Raw genomic sequence first — 21696 nt, 5'->3', positions numbered from 1 at the left:
AAAGGAAAGCACTGCCGCATGTGTATGCAGCTTGAGGAGGCTTATTTCATCATGCTGGCTTGGGCCGGCATCTACACTAAATAACAACACTATATTAAAACTCCGAACTCACAACTCCCAAGAAGCCTCAGAGTGACATTTAAAATAATCCAGTTATCACCATTCAGTACATGAGCAGAAAATGTCAGTGACAAACCCAGAGCACTTAGAAGCGCCAGGTAGCCATCGCCTTTGAAAATGAGCTTGCAGCATAATGTCAGCAGGGATCCATCCGCTACCCTAGGGCTACATTTTACCCTTAAGCAAGCTTGGCTATTTTTACACAATTAGGGAATGTGTTCATACGGGACAAGTGGCTTCATCCGTATGAACAACCCCTCCTTTTCCAACAACAACAAAAGAAGTTTAAGGTTAGGATATGAAGGGGTTACCTGCTTTGATCCTCATGTGCTCCCACTTCACTTCAAAGGAAGGCCCGGTGGAATGGATCACATTTGCTCAGGTGAGTTGAAGCTGCTGCTTCGTTCTATCACTAAAATTATGCCATTTATTGTTTATAAGGTGTTCTGCTGTATATATTGGTACAAACTGCCTTGGTATCTTATGATCTGGCGGTATATAAATATTGTGATGAAACAAATAAACAACGTGCACTGCTCAGGCCTGATACACCATCACGGCCACAGTGGGATGGACGAGACAACACCACCAACAGAAAAGGCGGGGGAAATACCTTTTTTATCACTGACCCTTCCCACCCACTACACACAGTGCTTCTAACTGGCATCAGGATTATGAGCACCAAAAACCATCTCCCCTAGGGATAGTGGAGGTTCTGAGCATGCATGTGGAGGAATTTTGGGGTGCAGGAAGGGACATAAGCTGAAACTTAATCCTGATGGGGAATTCCGCTGATCTGAATGGGGGGGGGACAACTGGTTTCTGGAGGGGGCTACACCCCCCAAAAGAGACAAGTACTGTATACAATTACTAAGTGTGCAATATGCAGAGCTGCAGATGGTATTGGTGGCCACAACTACCTCAGAGGTGCTTGTTCTGGTTACATCCTGACTACATTACTGTAATGTGGAGTTGCCTTTTCTTTTCTCTTGTCTTTCCTTTCCTTTCCTTTCCTTTCCTGTTTGGAAACTTCATCTGCTACAGAGTGCAGCAGCAAGAAGATTCATAGGAGCAAAACCATCAGAGCATATTGCACTCATTCTACCCCACTGACACTGACTGCCTATTTGTCCGCTGCTCCAATTTACAGTGCTATTGGCCTTCAAATGCCTAAATGGTTTGAGAGCACCTAAACGGCCACTTGCACATCTATGAGCCTGCCTGAGCTCTGCAATCAGCCTCAGGGTCCCTACTCTGCTAGCAAAAACTCAGTGCATGGATCCCAAAATGCAGGACTGCACAAAGCATTTAATACTTACACTGTGTGGAAGTATTAAGATTCTCATCCTAATTTTCCATGAATTTTGTAAGAGCAACTTAAATTTTCCATGGATTTTGGAGCATAAATGAAATTTGTAGGAGCATTTAATCTTAAACTGAAGAGTTTCTGTGGTGGTGGTGGTTGTTGCCCATGAAGCCACGATGTACAAAGTTTCCTGTGTCCAGCAAATCCATTCAAATAATCAGAATAATTTATCCCTAAAATTGCGCAAGTGTCTCTCTGAATATATAGTGCAGAGGATCGATCTAGATCCAAAAAGATATATTGTTGAGACAGAAAGAACCTTTAGTCCAAGACAAAGGACAAAGCCTTTATTTTAATTAGCCAAATTTATCCTGGGGAAAAAGAACATCAGGTATATAACATAGAAGAGTCTTTTAATATAAAAAGGACAGATGGCGACATCACTCCTGGGACTTGCTTTGACTGCCCTAAGAAGAAGAAAAAGCCCATAGTTTTAAAAGGCTTTGAGAATTCCCGAAGGATTGTACGTCTAGATACAAGAAAGCTTGAACAGAACAGATCACAGTCCATTTCAGCAATGTTTTTCTGCTCTTCAAGAAGTGGCCAATGAGTGCCATTTCATTAAAGCCTGAAACTTTTGGCATACCAGGATGATATCTGTCAGTGGAGGAAGGGGCTGACAATGCAGAAAGCATAGCTGCCAAGTTTTCCCTTTTCTCGCGAGGAAGCCTATTCAGCATAAAGGAATTTCCCTTAAAAAAAGGGAGAACTTGGCAGCTATGGCAGAAAGTTGGGGAGGGCATTGATGAAGGTCCACATTGGTGGGTGCCCAGATGCATGCAGGCACCTGCCCATTAAGTATTTGTCTGCAAAAGTTAATGGAGAGGGGATGCTGTGCAGATCCACAGCGTCCAGTCAAATGGGTAATCCTTTTTTTAAATAATATTTTTATTAATTTTTACAATAGCAAAGCATCACATTAAAAAGAAAAACCATACATCAAAGCCTTAAAATAATTATCTATAAAATCCACAATTGCTCCATAACCTGGGACTACAAGAGTCCCATGGTTCCCTTGTTTTCTGTTATTCATACATGGCCATCCATTATTTACCTCATTTTACATTCCAATTTTGTACTTGGTAATCTCTGAACATGTTAAAGCCATGTGTGCATTTAATACACATGACTCTCAAGACTGGTTTTCTTGTGCTAACTGGAATCAGAATGCAAGGTTGCATAATTCATAAACATTGGATAGAGAAAGCCCAAATGCACACAATAAAACACAGAAAGCTGCCTTATACCAAGCCAGACTATTGGTCCATCCACCTTAGTACTGTCAACATTGACCGACAGCAACTCTTCAGGGTTTCAGGCAAGGAATGTTCTTTGTCCTTCCTGAAGATGCTGTGCATTGAACCTTGGACCTTCTGCCTGCAAAGCAGAGCTACAGAAACACTCTTTCTAAAGTTTTTTTTTTTAAAATTTTTAAAAAAATAGATGACGGTTTGAGAAAATAAATGTGCAATGTGTTTTGCAGAACACCATCATTCAGACTCATGCTCTCAACTTCATGGGGTTAAGGTTAGAGGACGCTGAACGGGTCTTCTGTACTCAAGAAGCTACCTAATGGGTCCATGGCTGAGCTGGGAGATACAGACCCAAGCTTGATAGGCTCCGAGACCACAGTGGCTCTCAAACAGTCTTTGCTCAGGGGCAGAGAATCTGGTCTGCGTGCTGGAGGGTCCAGGTACAATCCCCAGCATCTCCAGGTAGGGCTGGGAGAGAACCCAGTGTGAAATCCTAGAGAGCTGCTGTCAGTCAAAGGGGACTGAGTCAGGTGGACCAATGGTCTGACTCTGTGTAAAAGAACTTCCTATGCTCAAGTCCTTCACCCATCTCTAATGTAGTTTACAGTGCTCCATCCATGGCATTTTGTTTTGAATGCTGCGCTAACCCTAAATTATTAAATTGTCCACCCCCATCGCTAATTTTACATACGCAGATTATAAAGTGCGGCGGCGCATGCGCACCCATCAAGAAATGATTTGCACCCTTTTCTAAATTAATCCAATTATTCAAATGTCAGTTAAAACTGTCAAAAAGCCAGTCCTTGGGCTGGACCAAAACTGTTAAAAATTAAAACTGTTTTACTTCGTTTAGTCTCTCTGCCTTCTTAATGTAAAACCCATAGTCCTGACAAAAAGATGTGGGATTTGACACCCAGTGCAACACAACCCTGCTTCTGTCATACATGCATAATTCACTTTGGAAATGTGTGCTCGCTTTTAAAATATTACTAAAATATACATGTAACATATGCTAATCTGGCCTCTTTGGCCCGCCGGCGAGAGCCAATAGGTTAGATGTAAACTTTGCCAAGTGCATATACTGTACATAAAGGGATTATAAATGAAAGGGAAGAGAGCGCTTGTCCCTAGCTCTCTGTCTTCAGCTCCGGCCAAACTGACAGCCCCAAATCCCTGCAACATCTAACATGCCCTTCCTGTGGCGAAGACAGCCTGTTCTCTGAGTCTTAATTACATCCCAGCTGACTGCCCAGCCTTGCCAGAACCGCGCAACAAACGACGTACCTTCGCTGGCAATATGGTCTGCTAAACAGGCTCCCAGTCACACAGAAATAAAACTTTCAACAATGAGGAGGAAGAAGGGGACACACCAGCAAGGGAGGGAGAGGGCAGGCAGCTATCAGGAGGATGTGAGAGGAAAGAAGAAGGGGGTTGTTGTTTTTTTGGGGGGAGAGAAGCTTTCCCCCAGAATCCTTCAGGACTGGCAAGTGGCAGAATGCAAGTCAAGAAGGCAATCCCTCGCTCGCTACAGAGGCCTCTTGCGCCAAGGACTGCTGTTCTTCAAGATGGGCCGCTGTTACGAAGACTCGGTAGATTAATGATTGTTAAGGAAGGCTAACCAACCCCACACTGCTTAGGCCATTATAATTACAGGAGAACAGCAGGCCACATTCTGCAATGGCAAATGGTATCATATGTTTCCCTGGCTGGTTTGCAAAAGAAGCTTCCTTTATGCAGGCACTTCAAGGTTTAAAGCTTTCCCTTTCCCTTTTCTTTTAAAGGAGAGGGAGACCTTAAAAAGAATAATATAATGAAAGGATTAGAGCAACACTTTATTCTTTCAAAAAACTGCTTTCAGGCCAAGGTTTAATATTCAGAAGCTTTCTTGACAACTATTTAACCTCAACAATGGCCGTGCTCCTAAATGTATTTAAAAGGCAGGACAACACACTTCCTCCCCAATTCTAGCCTTATTATGAAAGTGTTGTATGAAAGGCATTGGGTAGTATCCAGTGCTCCTCCTACTCAGAGTAGACTCATTGAAGTTAGTGGACATGAATAACCTCAATTTATTCTACTCTGTGTAGAACTTTGTTTGATACAGTCCATTGATATTTTTAGATGTCATACTATTTGTGAGTCTGTGAAATGAAGTGTATTTAAACAAATAAAAATATAGCTCTAAAAGTCAAAGAGGGTTACTTGTTACTAAATTCACGGAGCCAGTGGCACTGCAGAGATGTTTAATTTCTTGTATTGCATCTTTGTAAACCAGTTAGAGACTACTTTAGTTAAGCAGTATATAAATTGTTTAAATAAAGAGAAATGATCTCTCTCCATGTGTACTTCATGTCCTCCTCAGATCTGCTCCAGGTGGTTGAAAGAAACCCCAGAACAGATTTTTTTGGGGGGGATCTATTGTGCAAGCAGAAATTCTTGCACAAATGGAACAAGCACTACTTTGGACACAAGCAAATTCTGAGTGGTTTAACGATCAAGTCTTCTTCAAGGGGAACTCTCAGAATTGTAGCTCTGTAAGGGGAAGAGTGGTCTCCTAACAACTCTCAGCACCCTTTACAAACTACAGCTGGGATGGCTCAGTTGGTAGAGCATGAGAGTCTTAATCTGAGGGTCGTGGGTTCGAGCCCCAATATGGGCTAAAGATTCCTGCATTGCAGGGGGTTGGACTAGATGACCCTCATGGTCCCTTCCAACTCTAAAATTCTATGAAGCTACAGCTTCCAGAATTCTTAGCGGGAAGTCATGGCGGCGGCTGCTGCTGCTGATGGTGATGATTACAGTTTTAAATCTTATATTTATGTTTTTGTACCATTTTAAAAACTAACCTCTACCTGTTTTATAGTACTTTAGTAAATCACATTCAGATGCATGTGAAAGGCTACAGTATTAATAAATTAATCAACCCAATATATAAATAGCACACTGAAAATTTGTGCTGTTGATGGAAGTTGGGACTCAAGCACCAGCCGGAGTTTCATGAGGCTCCTCAAAAGATGAAAGGACAATAGTGTAAGGTGGGACCATTTATCTGCTCGGAATGAGTACTTATCTTTTCTGCAGGAGGGGGATTTTAAAATGTCAGTTGCTCTACTGTTTGCCTTCTCTGGAGAACTCCAGGTTTCTTGGACTTGGGGATGGCGGAATCAAATACAGGAAGCTAATTCTGTATTTAGTTCGGATGTGTTATTGTTGGAGCCAACACACAGGAAAGTGAACTATTTCCCCTGTGGATTTTGGCAGGATATTGTTCCCGCATTGCGTTGGCAAGGAAATGTTTCCTCCTGGGCTGGACATCAGATGTGGCACCCCTAGTGGAGCTGCTGCATGGCTTTTACGTGCCTAGCGAGGAAGCAAGGAATTGGAAGGAGGGAAAATGTGAGTAGTGTGGCAGAAGGATACCAGTTGCTGCCTGTGGATTGTCTGCAACGAGAGGGGCCTGTTATGCAAGACACAAACAGCATTTGCTCTGAGACATGCCTATTGGGCATAGACAAATGTGACACCATGCAAATGGTTGGGGTCTGAGAAATAGCACTTTGGCTGGGGATATTTTAATTTTTTAAATACCAGAACTTAGGGACATGGGAAGCAGCCTTATACTGAGTTGGACCATTGGTCCAGCTTTCTCAGTACTGCCTGCACTGGCAGTGGCTTTCCAGGGTTTCAGATGGACATACCGTACTCACACCCAGCCCTATCTAGAGATGTTGCAGGACTGAACCTGGGACTTTATGCTTGCAAAACAGATGCGGGCTTTCCCAATTACTTCTTGTCATTGGCTGCAATGGGCAGGGAGATGGTCCAAGAAAAAAGAGAGAAAAATGTGTTTATTCCATACACAGCCTAGTTGACCAAAGGAGCTCAATGCTGTTGGAAGCACCATCTGGGGAGTCACCCAGGACTATAGATTGAAATATGCTGCTGTCCTAAGCAGAAAAGCAAAGATGGGGAACCAGTGGACCTATAAATGTTGCTGGACTCCAACTCCTATCAGCTGAAGCCGACACAGTCAGGGATGATGGGAGCTGGAGCCCAACAATACCCTGGGGGCCACAAGTTCTCCATTCTTGCAAGGAAGGGTTTCTAGGTACTGGAGTGACTCTGCACACCCACGCTGGCCACGGGGTAGTCTCTGCTATTGAGGGTGGTAGTTTGCTTGGGCAGATCTGGCCTTCTTAGCTCTTGGTGTGTTTTGACTTCCTGACTTGATCCGTAGCCCTCTGGATCTTAGCTTACATTTTCATTAAAAAAAAAGTAGAGATGTGACCAGAGAGGCATAAATGCATTAAAGTGAATGTCAGTTTATCATGAAAGTGAACCAAAGCTTCTTGTGATGGGAGTTACCACTGTGACTGGTAGAGCAGATATCAGGGGGGAGAAAAGTAAGATTTGGCAGCACAAAAGGCTAGTGGAGGTAGAACCAATGATAGGCAGAGAAACCTAATTCTGGTTTTGTCCCCATTGTCCTCCCTGTTAAATTCTGGTTTTGTCCCCATCTTCCTCCTGGTAAATTCTGGTTTTGTCCCCATCTTCCTCTCTGCTGAATTCTAGAAGGGCAACGCTAAGAGGACTAAAAAGGAGGAGGCTGGTTGTAAGTAAGAAGGTAGGTAGATGGGGACTGGCTGAGGACAGACAGAGTTGGTGGGGCAGTGTCAGACATGCCCAAATAGACCAGCCTCCACAGAGTTCAACAACATCTGAAGGACCACAGGATCCCTGTCCCTGGTTCAGAAGTCATAGTAGTAGTAACTCTATTCATCCTCCACGAAGGAAATGCATATTTGGAGTGGGGGGGGGGAGAGAGAAAGAAATATTCCATCACAGGTCTAATCATGCACAGAAGTACAATCTCAAAAGAAGCGTGAGATGGATGCTGTGTTCAACAGGCACTCATAAATCAAACTGAATAATGTTAATACCTGTTGCAATTTCCTCCAATTTATTATAGGAAATAACAAACATAGGAAGCGATTAGAATGAAGGTGGTGGGTGGGTGGGAGGGAGGGAAGAGATGAGTTCAGGTGGTGCAGCATTCGTTCAACATCCAGGATCAAATGTCAGCGCACATTAACAAATTTTCATTCATTTTTATCCACAGCAATGGAGACCCGCCGCAACCGGCTTTAATAGTTTGGAATGTCAGTCAGTTAAATGACTTTGTAAAGGCACTCGGGTGCAGGCAGACAGCGACAGTTTAATTAGGCAGTTTTGCTATAATTCTATCTGGGAGCTGAAGGCAGCAGACTAGGAACAAGTGTAAAACTCTGCTTGGTCCCAAGTAAGAAAAGCAGGGAAAGGGAGAGAGAAGATACTTTTGATGGCAGGTCCTTTCATTTACTCTGGCGTCAGGTTGGCTACAGGTGAACGGGAGCAATGTAACCGCTACAAGAAGAAGAAAGGTGAGGTTAAGAGACCAATCACTTGTCTTATATTGATTTCGGGACACTATGTCCCAGATATTTTTCCAAGATAGAATGACAGCTCTCGAGCCAGGCTTCGTGCTGGGAAGAGATGAAATTGACGAGGGCAGTGGGGACCAGCGCTCAGGAGAGGTTGGTCCATTAGGGCCCCCACCAGCCTCAGTCAGCCCCCACCTTCCTAATTATGACCAGTTCAGGGGTTGGCACTGTCTCCTTCTCCCCTTAAGCATTAGTCCCCTTGTAGAAATAGCAGGTCAGGTGGGCACAGACTAGAATTGTTCCTTACCCAGAGCTACAATTCCCAGAGTGGTTTTGACAGGGAACTCTGGGAATTGTGGCTCTGGGAGGGGAATAGGGGTCTCCTAACAATACCCTTAAGCAACTACAGTTCCCAGGGTTCTTAGGGGGAAGCCAAGACTGTCTAACGTGATATCATAGTGCTTTAAAGGCATGGTGTGGATGTGGCCTAGCTGGTTCTGCCTATCACTGGGTCTGGCTCCACATACTGTTTGGTCTCCCTGCTTTCTGCTCTATCCATCCCAATGGGCACCAGACACCATTCACTCCATTTGTTTTTATTACACTTCATTTAATAAATATATTGCACTTGGGTTTAAAATGGGGGGGGGGGGACATAGATGTGGAAGAAGCTAAAAATATTTACCATGCTAGGAAAAAAGGGAAGGGTTGGAAGCAGCACTTAATCAGCCTATTTCTTGTCACTGCCACAAATCCTGTGAGTTAAGAGGTCAGAATCAAGTGCAAGTGGTCCTTAAAAAAATATCTCAGGTAACCCCACATCTCTGGTAATTGAACCCATTCTGCCCAGTCAGAGGTCCTGTGAACTCATATTCAGTGTCGGTCATTACTGAGAAATATTTCGTGACATGTTACACTGAGAGGAGCATTGCAGCATGACTCAAAAGATTCCCCTGGCACCAGAGGTAGAAGACAATGGAAGCTCTTTTCAAGATTGGCGATGTTTAACTTCTCTCTTTTTAACTTGCTGGTGCTCTGATTAGCCACCAAAGTATTTAGAACCTCGTAAATGGCAGAAGTTTTTTTTTAATACAAAAACAAAAATGGGAAAGCTCTAAAGGGACCAGCAGACAAACCACTCTAGTTTTACATATCTAACATAAAAGAACCTATTCTCTAGGACTATCATCCTAGCTTTTTAATGGATGATCTGGGGCACCTAACCAAATGAAAGACAAGCAACCATTTAAAATAATGTAAAGCTTTGCTGCAAAGAGTTTAAACCCTTATATATCTTTCAAACAAAATTCTAGTGGGATAAATACATGGCTAAACAAGATATGAGACAAAGTGTGTCACTATTAACTTCACCCATTTTCTGGCACAGGTTTAGCCACCTCTTGGGATATTGCCACAAACTCAGCATGAAGGGGTTTTTTTTTATGTAGAGATGGGAACTCTTCGTTGACATTTTGATACCAGACATGATTTTGAATCAAGATGGCAGACTGGCTTTTGCGTGGCTGGAATGTAGCACACTGTGCAGAGGCAAGAGGGACACCCCTTGTCTGTCTGTCTACTCTTGCCTCTGGCCCTGCCAACCAATGGCATGTGGCCCCTGAAAGGTTTCCACATGAAGAAATGTGGCCCATTGACTGGAAAAAGGCTCCTCTTCCTCAGAGTAGGAAAAACTGCAGTTTGCTGGACAAAAATAATCTGCATCCACCAATATTTCCACCCTTAGCTCTGCTTCCACAAAGTGTCTCCCAATCAAAGCTAGAGAAATCTCAACAAGCACTACCACCACAGCCCAAGGATCATAATTAATGGTATTCAGGCCTTACAGCCTAGCAGGGGGGGAAATGTGTTGTAACAATTTTTCTAATGCTGAAATACCACACCGCCAAATGTTCCTGTCAAAGAGCGGTTTAATTACTTTGGCACCCACGCCACTTATAATCACCTGTCATTAGCAACAACGCTTGCATCTGTTTACACGTCTGTCAGAATCGGCAGCCCAGCTGAAGCCAACGGATGCAAGACATCGCTTGCTAGGACATGGCCCCAGATGGGCAAAGGTCAGCTTAAGGTTATCCACCCAACCCTCCACCCGCACTTGGCCCCGAGTGGGATGCGAAGAACTTCTGAGAGGTATAGAAGCATACGAGGGGACACTGAAGCTGACCTCCTCTTAAAAGAAGCGCAGGGGCTTATATTCAAGCTAACACCCCTGCAACTATTTTACTACCCAGATGAATGACTTTAAAGAGCACTGTCTTCTTCGGAGCTATGGGGCTCAAGAGTTCCTTATCATTATGTAGGGCTGAAATGTGTGGGCAGAGGCGTTATTCAGCCTCACAGTCATGTGGGAGCAGCCCTGGAAGGAAGAGAAATCGCGTACATGAGCCTGAAGAAGCTCACTTACAAGAAACTACTCCCATTGTGAAAACTGCAGTGGTAGAGCCCCACAAGCTGGCTGTACCACCTCAGCTAATGAAGGTCTTTAACTATAACATACCATCTAATATTTTAGGGAAATTTATGCTTAGGACATTCAATCAAACAGATCAAAGGGAGCCAACCCCAGGGCAATTTGGGAACCTGCTACAACAACATCCCTCATAGGTTTTAAAGAGCTTTAAACAATTTTATTGTTTTATTCTCTCTGTAAACCACTTTGAGGTTGTTGTTTTTTAAAATCAGATAGTGTATAATTTTTATGAAATAAATAACCTCTGACAAAGGAGAGTCCGCCTCTTTCTAAGGTGGCCTGTTCCACCATCAAAAGGTTCTCCCATATGTTTAGTTTAAATCTTTTTTCTTCCCACTTAAACCCACAGGTTAAGGTGTTGGTGCTGTTATATCGCTTTCTACACAATCATCTCAAGGTAATGTATAACAAAAACAGCAAAAGAGCAGTTAAAAACACAAAAAGTGCAGGTGCATTTAAAAGAAAACTAAAACCATTTAAAGCAGACGCTCGTGTTATATACCCATCCATCTAGCTCGGAAAGCCTATCAGACTAAAAATGTCTTCAAATGTTTCCAGAAAGTGCAGATTGTGGGGAACTGTCGTATCTTGGCAGGGAATGCTGTTCCATGGAACAGGAACAGTCACACTAAAAGCCCTGCTTCGAGTTACTGTGGCTTCTGAGATCTTTGGAACTTGCAGGAGAACTGGTCCTACGGTCCGCAGGGATCTACTGGGTACATATGGGATAAGGGATCTTGCTCTATTATCTCTGTGACAGCCCCTCAGATATTTTAAGATGGCTACCACTTTGGCGTGGATGCGGGTGGCGCTGTGGGTTAAACCACAGAGCCTAGGGCTTGCCGATCAGAAGGTCGGCGGTTCGAATCCCCGCGACGGGGTGAGCTTCGGTTGCTCAGTCCCTGCTCCTGCCCACCAAGCAGTTCGAAAGCACGTCAGAGTGCAAGTAGATAAATAGGTACCACTCCAGCAGGAAGGTAAACAGCATTTCCGTGCGCTGCTCTGGTTCGCCAGAGGCGGCTTAGTCATGCTGGCCACATGACCTGTACGCCAGCTCCCTTGGCCAGTAAAGCGAGATGAGTGACGCAACCCCAGAGTTGTCTGCGACTGGACCTAATATTCAGGGGTCCCTTTACCACATTGGCTCTTAATTTCCAGGTTAAACTCACTTAACTCCTCCAACCTATTTCAACATAAGAATAGCCCTGCTGGACCCATTGAGTTCAACACCCTGTTCTCATCGTGGTGAACCAGATGCTCATAGGAAGCCTTGCAAGCAGAACCTGAGCAGTACAGCACTTTCCCCACTTGCAGTCCCCAGCAACTGGGACTCAGAAGCTTATTGCCCGACAGTGGAGGAAGAACTTAGCCATCGTGGCTAGAGGCCATTGACAGCCTTATTCTCCATGAATATGCCTAATCCTCTTTGGAAGCCATCTAAGTTGGTGGACATTGCCACATATTTTGGGACCAGACGCCATAGTTAAATTACGTGCTGTGTGAAGAAGTAATTTCCATTGCCTCTCCTCACAGGACTTGGTATCCAAGCCTCTTATCATTTTCAACACAACTTTTACCTCCACTGTTCGCATCGTGATACGCTCACGGAGCTACATCTCTGGTTTTCATTTGGTGGAATTATGTGTCATTATCAAGGGCCAAGATGTCTCACCCTAACAGTCTGCCTAAGCTCCCTGCTACTTGCTTCAAATTTGTCCACAGTTGTGGCTGTTCTCGGAGTTAAGGATAACTCATCTTCTTAATCGGTTGCAATACATCCTCAAAGCCAGCTCTTTTATTTGCTTAAATTAAGTGCTCACTGGGAATCCCTTAATGATGGGCCTAGGCTTTCAAGGAATGGAAATACCAGCGTGCTTACATTACATCTTGCATTATAGAAACGTCTGCAATTGTTAAAAGAAACATGTGGCAACATTTGATGCTAAATTTGAAATGCATTTTCTGCCCCTGTTACTCACCTGAAACGGAGCCAAGATATCTCTTTGCTTTGCATTATAGTGAAATCCAAACTGGTCTGAATGACTATAAATGGTTAGTGTTTGTCTTGGCTCCTACCTGTATCAGATTCAGACTAAGGAATCTTAGCAAAGAAATTACATGGGATAAAATGGATATTTCTAAATTACAACCCAGCAATTCCAGGGCCCTGGTATATCGGTTTTCTGTTTCATCTAATCCTGCTGGAGAGAAAATTGTGTGGATCTGACAACAAAGGATCGAAAAGCATTTGCTTTCATGGGCCAAACGCTCCTTGTTTTGATTATATTGAAGATTTTAAAACAAAATAAAGATCAAGATCAGTTACAGCTTACTAACGAATCAAACGGTTGTAGGTTTGAAACAGTGGGAAACTTGGAAAAAGTTTAAAATTCGGCATTGTGGCACTCTCTCAAGGCCAAACTATAAATTGTAAGGAACAAGGGGCTGCCAGTGAACACACAGTCCTCTGTCAAAGTCCCCTCTTCAAAACGTATTGTGCAATTTACACTTTGTGTTCCAAATACACATTACCTTGGTTTATTTATTTATTAATATTCATCATCACTGAGTGTTTGGCCACCCATCAGTGGCAGCCAGTGGGTTGGGGCACAGTGTTAACCATCATTTCTTTGTCTTTATTCACAGGGAAATGGACAATGTCAGCATCAAAACCCGGGGGGAAGACTACCCTCCAGGGGTTGGGTCTAGGGCAGGCATCCCCAAACTTTGGCCCTCCAGATGTTTTGGACTACAATTCCCATCATCCCTGACCACTGGTCCTGTTAGCTAGGGATCATGGGAGTTGTAGGCCAAAACATCTGGAGGGCCGCAGTTTGGGGATGCCTGGTCTAGGGATTCATAGCTGGAGAGGGAATTGCCCCTCGGGGCCAACCCCAGAATTATTTTTGCATGAAGAGCTTGTGATGCCAGTGCCCCTCTGGCCTTAGGATACCACCATGTTCTCTTCCAGATGAGAGGGTCCCAACTCAGATCACAGTTTCTAACAGAGTCAATGACTGCTAGAGCAATTTGAGCCCCTTTAAATGGTGAGGATCCTCCCAGCAAATGCAGAACTATAGTTAGAAATTTTGATGGAAGCGCCCAGAGTGGCTGGGGAAATCCAGCCAGATGGGTGGGGTATAAATAATAAATTATTATTATTATTATTATTACTATTATTATTCTATTTCAGGCTCAATCCAAGGGCTCCTGCTGCTAAAGCAACATCTGAGTTCTGCCCTCATGAGGTCTCGAACCTGAGCCCTGCATAAAACTGTCTAAGGCAGGGTTAGCCAATGTGGTTCCCTCCAGATCATCCCTGGCTATTGCTCATGCTTGTTGGAGCTGATGGGAGCTGTAGGCCACAACATCTGGAGGGAACCACATTGGGTATTCTTACCTCGCCTCTGCTGAAGTCAGCACTCACAACAGAACAATCAGTGTCCATTCAACAAATGGCATTTGTGTGTGCACCATTGTGATCAACCCCACCCCCAGGACTGCAAACTTCATCATCTTACAATGACAGGGATAAACCCTGCACCCAGGTCTCCCGTCAAAATTGTGGCATGGACTATACATGTAATGAAAACAATAATACGGCACTGAATCGCTGAGCAAATGGAAAGGATGTGCCAAAGGCGCTCAATGGCTCGGACGCCATTTGGTCTAGGGCTGGCCCTGGTGCTATAAACATGGCCATAAGAATAAAAAGCACTAAACACAACAATGACTTGGGAATGTTAGAAAATCATGCTGGAAAAGTGCCTAGATTCCTCTGTTCAACAGAACTGTTATTTTATCACGGTCATAAAAAAGCATTTTTTTTCCTTTAGGAAAAGAAGAACAATTTAAATGAGCTGTGATTAAAGTAATGAACCCCGGAGCCGAAGCATTTCAGATAAAAGATACATTTGGTGTTTGGAGAGATAAATTACATATGGAAGCGAAGTGAACGTCTCTGCAGCAAATGCATTGCCACATGACGGTGCAGGGGTGGGGGACAACATAAAGAAGTTTCCACTTGCATCATTAGCTTTCGCTATAATAAACGAGGCGCTCCATGTGATGTATAATACAGAAAAGAAAACACAGCTGCTTTGCTTCGGCAGGGGAAGTGCATAGGTGCGATGCACCTGAGTCTTCGCACACTTAATAAGCCCTCTATAGCGAGGCTGGCGAGCTCATAGCATCTACTGCTGAAAACCATTATCTATGGATAATTAACTATGTCAGGACACTGAGGTCCTAACATGAGGCCCTCATAATTCCCCACTAAGGGAGAGACAGTATAACATTATTGTAATATATTACTAATTTTTAACAATAAGGCTGTATCATTGTTGTCTTATTCGGGGGGGGGGGGCTGCTACAAAACGGCCCAGGTTTTAAATGAACGATGTTTTGCTTCTACGGTTTGTAATTCTGCTACCTCCTCTTCTCTGCCTGCTTTTATTTTTTAGTATAGGGATTTCTATCCCACCCTTCAAAGAGATTCCCAGGACAGCATACAGTATAAATAAAATAATTTAATAAATAAATAAATTATTATTATTATTAGTAGTAGTAGTAGTACATATCTTGCTGTACATTTTTAATGTCAATTCAGAAAAGGTTAATCAATTATAGTAACTGTCCTGTAATACAATTATTTTGATTTTTAATTATGTTGGGGTGTCCCCCCCATTTTTTAAACGTAACCGTTCAAATAATAATTTAGATTGAGAATCTTTTGATATGACTCCGAGGAGGGTGTAAGGTTAAACACTGCCTTGTGCCGTGTTACTTCAAAGCATTGTGAAGACATTCCATTCATCGCCCATCAATTATCTGCCTTCGTTTCTTCTCTTCAATTTGACAATGTTTTGTCAATTTAATCATAAATACCATCTTCCAAGCACTTAACAGCCAGTCTGTTAAAGGGTGTGGATTGTATCCAACATCAGAATAGACTTGCTAAAAATCAGCGAGCATCACTAAAGTCACTTTATTTAAATGGGTCTACTCTGAGTACAATTTACTTGGATACATCACAGTGGGTTTACTTTACCCATACTGATGACTCTATGTACCTCCTTTTGATTGCTAATGACAATCATACATTAAACAAATATTAAACATTAAGCAAACATGGAAAAGAAAAAGAAGTTTGCAGTTTTGTTACTTTGTATATGTGTGCTCTATTATTAAATATCATGATTGTTTAGATTTGTTATATTTGTAAACAGTTTTCTTATATGGTGGTCCGATTTATAAAACACGGTCCTAAAAATTATACTTCCCTCCATTCAGATAACAGTAAATCATCAATTCACATTTATAGATGTTGACTTTGCAATCCACTTTATCCTCTCAAAGCATCTCCCTCTTTTTTGGAGGAAGGGAATGTTGGAGGAAATTTAATAAAAGTAAAATAAATATTTTAATCACTCAATGAGAAGGCTTTTTGACACGTGGAGACAAAAGCTTGAGGACATTTATTAAGAAGACTGCCTACCGTGTTGGGCTTTGTGCTACTTCATAATTAAAATTGCACCTGAGCAGAGCCATCTGTGAGTGTGTATTCAGTCTCTGCGAAAGCAAGAAACTACCCCCCCCATACACAAATGACAACACATTTCTGCATAACTCTTATGTGAAATAATACCAACCCCCCTCCCCACCAAAGAAATCAAATAAATCTTTATAGAAACCCTTATAGAGGAATAAAGGAAGACTATTGACTTGATGGCAGGATTTCAATAAACACTCACACCTTTATTAACATTTAAAGCAATAAAAGAAATGATATAGAACATTTAAAACAATAAAAGAAATGATATAGTAGATTCTTAAGAAACAGCAGTATGTAACAAGAGGGAAACAAACCAGAAGTGGAAGTTGGGGGAAGCCCAGGAGGAGAGGGAAGAAGTGATGAAACATAAATGTTATTGATATGAGATGTATGTAATGACAGAAAAAGAAAATTGAATAAAAATTTAATTAAAAAGGAAAGAAAAATAATAGATGGATAGATAGATAGATAGATAGATAGATAGATAGATGATAGATAGATAGATATAGATATAGACAGACAGACAGCAGTGTTAATCATTCTCAAAGTAGACCCACTGGACATGGCTAACAGGCCCATTAATTTTAACTGGTGTACCCTGAATAAAAACTTAGTTAGATGCAACCCCACTAAAGCAAACGGTGGCCATTCTTAAGACTAATATGTGGATCAGAACAGCTAACAACTTGATTATATTTCACCAAATTCTGCGGTGCTGTTTTGGTTTGGTGTACAAAAATGAACCAACTAATTAATTTGAACTTTGCCTATGATCCCAGGCTCACTTACTGGGGGGGGGCATTGAACTCAGTGGAACTTACATAGGATTGCTCCAAATGTCATGGCTAACTTCACTAGGATTGGGGCATCTGTTTGTCCTCTGTTCTATTTATTTTATATGCAGTATGACCTCGTCCATCAAACTCTCCTTGAGCTGGATAGGGGCTCAAATGAGACCCCACAATAAATTAATGTCGCTCATATGGTGATATAATGATATGGATCTGCAATTGCTTGAATAATGGAGAACTGTATCAGGGGGAACCTACAGTATACATATTTTTAGCTGCATGCATGTATTCAGCATCAGAGGGTATTTTTATTTCTGCATGTCTACAATTTATAAGTGCCTTTCTTGCTGACTGAAGGGGGGTTGGGTGGGTAAACAAATGTCAAGACAGATCTCAATTTTGCAATCTGCAAATCCATAAATAAGATCCTATACAATAAAACCTAGATCTCAGTTAAATCAATGGAAGTTCTCTCAGGGCCAAGGTTTCTCTCTATAAAGGCAATTTCCCAAATGCATTTTTGACCTGGTACTGACCCTACCTTGAAAATGCAGTTTTCTTCCAGGATTGTTGATGCAACAAAATACAACAGGGCTTTTGGAATCATTCCCTCTTTGGTCTATTATTTCCTTCCATGGCATTTGCCTCCCCCTCCCCATTCTTTTTTTCAACACACACACACACACACACACAAATGTATGCATTTCACTGAAAATATTTCACAGTTCACATGTGCCAGCAAGGTGCCCACCAGCCAAGTTTTAACACTGACTTTTAAACCAGCAAATTTTAGTATTCTCCTCCTCAAATAGTAGTTAAGGATTACAGAGGGGTAACTGAGGGAAGGAGTAATAAGAGCATGTGCTTGGGGCATAAAATAGGCATCAAAGATCATGCACTACACTGACAGTTATGAAAATAGTTACAGGTAGGTAGCCGTGTTGGTCTGACGTAGTCGAAGCAAAATAAAATAAAAATCCTTCCAGTAGCACCTTAGAGACCAACTAAGTTTGTCACTGGTATGAGCTTTCGTGTGCATGCACACTTCTTCAGATACACAGTTGTGAAAATAATTATTAATGGATGTAATGGTTTTATTAAGCACCTTTTTGAGGCAGCCAAGGAAAAGCCAGATACTGATAGAGTGAGGGGCTTAATGAGGGAAGTAGAACGGCTGCAGCCTAGCACAGTAAAGCTCATTGGTTTGTTACTACCAGTACTAGTGTAGAAGCAGAAAAAATTGAGAAATGGGAAAGGAGACTGCAATTCTGCATCCACTTAACTGGCAGTAAGTTCCATTAAAATCAATAGGATTTCAATCTGAGTAAGACTGGTGTAGACACAGGATTACATTTGAGCAGCTATGGGTGGGATTGAGCTGTCAAAACTGTTTGTTTTTTTAAATAAAATTGCATTGCATTTCCAATTTCACAGAACTTTATCTTACATTTTGTTGAACCAACCTTAAAACTGATCTCTCATAAGGTATTATTTTACATAAAAGTCCTATATTTAAATCAGAAGGTATTATCTTTCCTGGTTGGAAAAATACATTGCAATACTTTGGGGGGGGGGGGGGACACAATGAAACCTAGGATTAGTTTACATCTTCATACCGGTAATTCATGTAACATTTGTTCATCAACACTTAAGTATGTCTCCTTTTCTTTTCGTAAATATAGATCAGTCAGCATTCGCTGATTTAGACAAATCTAGACAATTTGTAGACAAATCCTGTTGGAGAACATGCTATGATTATTAAATACATAGTTTGCTGAACATTACCTTGCTTTGATAAGCCACTGTGTGTCTGTGGAGGAGATTTTAGCTGCTTCCCCCCCCCCCAGCTAATAAATAGCTAGAAGCCTTGCACCTGATGTTGCTGAGTAACTGTAAGAAGCCAAAGTAACAGTGAAGTTTTGAAAGGTTCAGTCCTCCATCTTGATTCAAAATGATGTATCGAAATGCAGACAAAATCCTGTTTTTGAATCTCAAGAACCATCATGCAAAATTTATCCATGTTATCTTAAGAGGTATCCAAATACACAGAGGATACACAAATAAACAACTTTCCAAAAAGATGGCTATAGTTGCCGTGCTTTAATGAATTGCATATTATAACTCCATATTGTTTGTTCACAGATGCTCTTCAGTTGGATATTCACCCCAGACAGCTAAATTCATATTTATTTACCTTGAACTCTGATATAAAAGTTGAGAAAATGAAAAGGAAGAAAACACACCGCTATGAGAGACAAAAGGTTTGATGCCCTCCCCCCCCCCTTAAGATGCAACAAAGGGGATGAAAATACTTCACTTTGACTATTATAAATCCATGATACCTGAAACTTTTCCTATGAACTAATTTTGCAATGAAAACTCACCCCCCCCCCCGGCAGAGTGCGCAAGAAAATAGAAGTGAACAGATGTCCCCCTCCCCTCTAAACCCATTCCTCCCTACAATTAAACCAGCAATGATTTTACAGACCAGTGAGTTGCTCCAGCGTGTGAGCGCGCATCTGTGTTTGTGTTTACGGGGCTAATCACTCGTGTCTTCGAGCGACCCCCCCCCCCCGATCCTGACTCTTCCTACACCCCTCCAACTCCAGTACATAACCACTGCCATCAGACAGTATCAAGTTCGTCTCTCCCTCTCCCTCCTTTTCTCTTCCTGCACTTTGCAGATGATGCCTCTAACCATCATGACAACAGCAAAGGCAGGAGGGAGGTCTCCGTACCTGCCTACCTAAAACAACTTTCTGTAAAGTAATGAATAGAGACAGCTTGGGGACCATCCACCTGCACCAGCCTGCCTTTTACTGCTTGAAAAGCAAAACCACGAGGGATTGGCAGAAGGTACTTGTCTGACAGGGCCAGGACAGGCTTCCTCCTCGGTGACAGCCCGGGCCTTGCCTCTTAAACCTGACCCGCCATAATTCCTTCACAATGCAGCAGCAAAGCAGCTGACAGTAGCAGCTGCATCTCCTAAGCGAGATGGATGGAATTTTCATAACTAGTTCCCCAAGTTGCATTTTACCTTCAAGATAATTTATGAGCCGCTCCAGAGCCTTGAAGAGACAATATGCTTGCCATAAAATTAACTGTAACAGTCTTGTAGGTTATAATTAACACTGGGAGGGTAGCACCAACTGGGTGAAACACATGGCATAATTGATAGTGAAACTGGAAATTAAGGGGAAGCTAACAGTATCATTACTGTGCACGCCGCTTGGGCAAAACCAACGCTTTCCAGGGGTTAATTGCACTCTCTTTCCAATCTACACATCTCTGATGGGGAGTAGATGTGTGTCCCGGGTAGGAGGAAAAGGCGAAAGAGGCAGGGACACTTGGCAAGTCCACTGTGGCACCTGGGCTGGTGGATTTGCATTATGGCTTCCTGACAGGAAGAGACATATGCATGGAACATGGCAGCATCTAAACATCTGGCGCCAAGGACACCACTGATGAATGGGGAAGCCTCACCAGATATTTCATTGTCTCTATAAATGGTGACCTTAATCTGCTAACAGTTCTCCTCAAAAGTTTCCCTTCCTGCTAGGTAAATACACCCCCCACAAAAAAACCCGTATGCCTAATGGGACTGGTAGAGTGGATGGCAAGGAGGCCAAAAGTAGATAAAGCTAGAGGTAAAACAAAGCCACCCCTGACTGGTTAGGAGAAAGAAGTAAGGAGGCCAGCCAGTGGGGATAGCTGAGTGCAGACTGCCGATGTGCTGTATTTGCCCGAATGGAGCTGTTGGCCTCCATCTTGAGCAGCAGCTCAGACTTGATTCTGACCCAGGCAAGTGGGGGCAGCCAGATTAGTTGGTGAACCTGCCCTGGAGGCAGAGTTGTTGTTTAGTCGTGTCCGACTCTTTGTGACCCCATGGACCATAGCACGCCAGGCACTCCTGTCTTCCACTGCCTCCCGCAGTTTGGTCAAACTCATGTTGGTAGCTTCAAGAACACTGTCCAACCATCTTGTCCTCTGTAGTCCCCTTCTCCTTGTGCCCTCAATCTTTCCCAACATCAGGGTCTTTTCCAGGGAGTCTTCTCTTCTCATGAGGTGGCCAAAGCATTGGAGCCTCAGCTTCAGGATCTGTCCTTCCAGTGAGCACCCAGGGCTGATTTCCTTAAGAATGGATAGGTTTGATCTTCTTGCAGTCCATGGGACTCTCAAGAGTCTCCTCCAGCACCATAATTCAAAAGCATCAATTCTTCGGCGATCAGCCTTCTTTATGGTCCAGCTCTCACTTCCATACATCACTACTGGGAAAACCATAGCTTTAACTATACGGACCTTTGTCGGCAAGGTGATGTCTCTGCTTTTTAAGATGCTGTCTAGGTTTGTCATTGCTTTTCTCCCAAGAAGCAGGCGTCTTGTAATTTCGTGACTGCTGTCACCATCTGCAGTGATCAAGGAGCCCAGGAAAGTAAAATCTCTCACATGCCTCCATTTCTTCCCCTTCTATTTGCCAGGAGGTGATGGGACCAATGGCCATGATCTTGGTTTTTTTGATGTTGAGCTTCAGACCATATTTTGCGATTTCCTCTTTCACCCTCATTAGAAGGTTCTTTAATTCCTCCTCACTTTCTGCCATCAAGGTTGTGTCATCTGCATATCTGAGGTTGTTGATATTTCTTCCGGCAATCTTAATTCCGGTTTGGGATTCATCTAGTCCAGCCTTTCGCATGATGAATT

At 42.8% G+C, this 21696-nt stretch overlaps 1 protein-coding gene across 6 annotated transcripts in view; it reads right to left on the bottom strand.

Moving 5' to 3' along the window:
* The window catches only part of FTO (FTO alpha-ketoglutarate dependent dioxygenase), a 249524-nt gene that overhangs the window by 102829 nt on the left and 124999 nt on the right, over positions 1 to 21696 (bottom strand). The window contains exon 9 of one of the 6 annotated variants that reach the window (XM_060276061.1): positions 1 to 21696. This exon is cut by the window's left edge and continues 20323 nt beyond it. The exons of the other annotated variants lie outside the window; for them this stretch is intronic. Within the exon in view, the coding sequence (XP_060132044.1) occupies positions 21666 to 21696 (31 nt within the window). The 3' untranslated portion in view covers positions 1 to 21665. 6 annotated transcript variants of the gene reach the window in all.

Source organism: Zootoca vivipara, chromosome 6 (assembly GCF_963506605.1).
Source record: "Zootoca vivipara chromosome 6, rZooViv1.1, whole genome shotgun sequence".
Taxonomy (NCBI): domain Eukaryota; kingdom Metazoa; phylum Chordata; class Lepidosauria; order Squamata; family Lacertidae; genus Zootoca; species Zootoca vivipara.
This window is presented reverse-complemented; position numbering and strand designations above follow the sequence as displayed.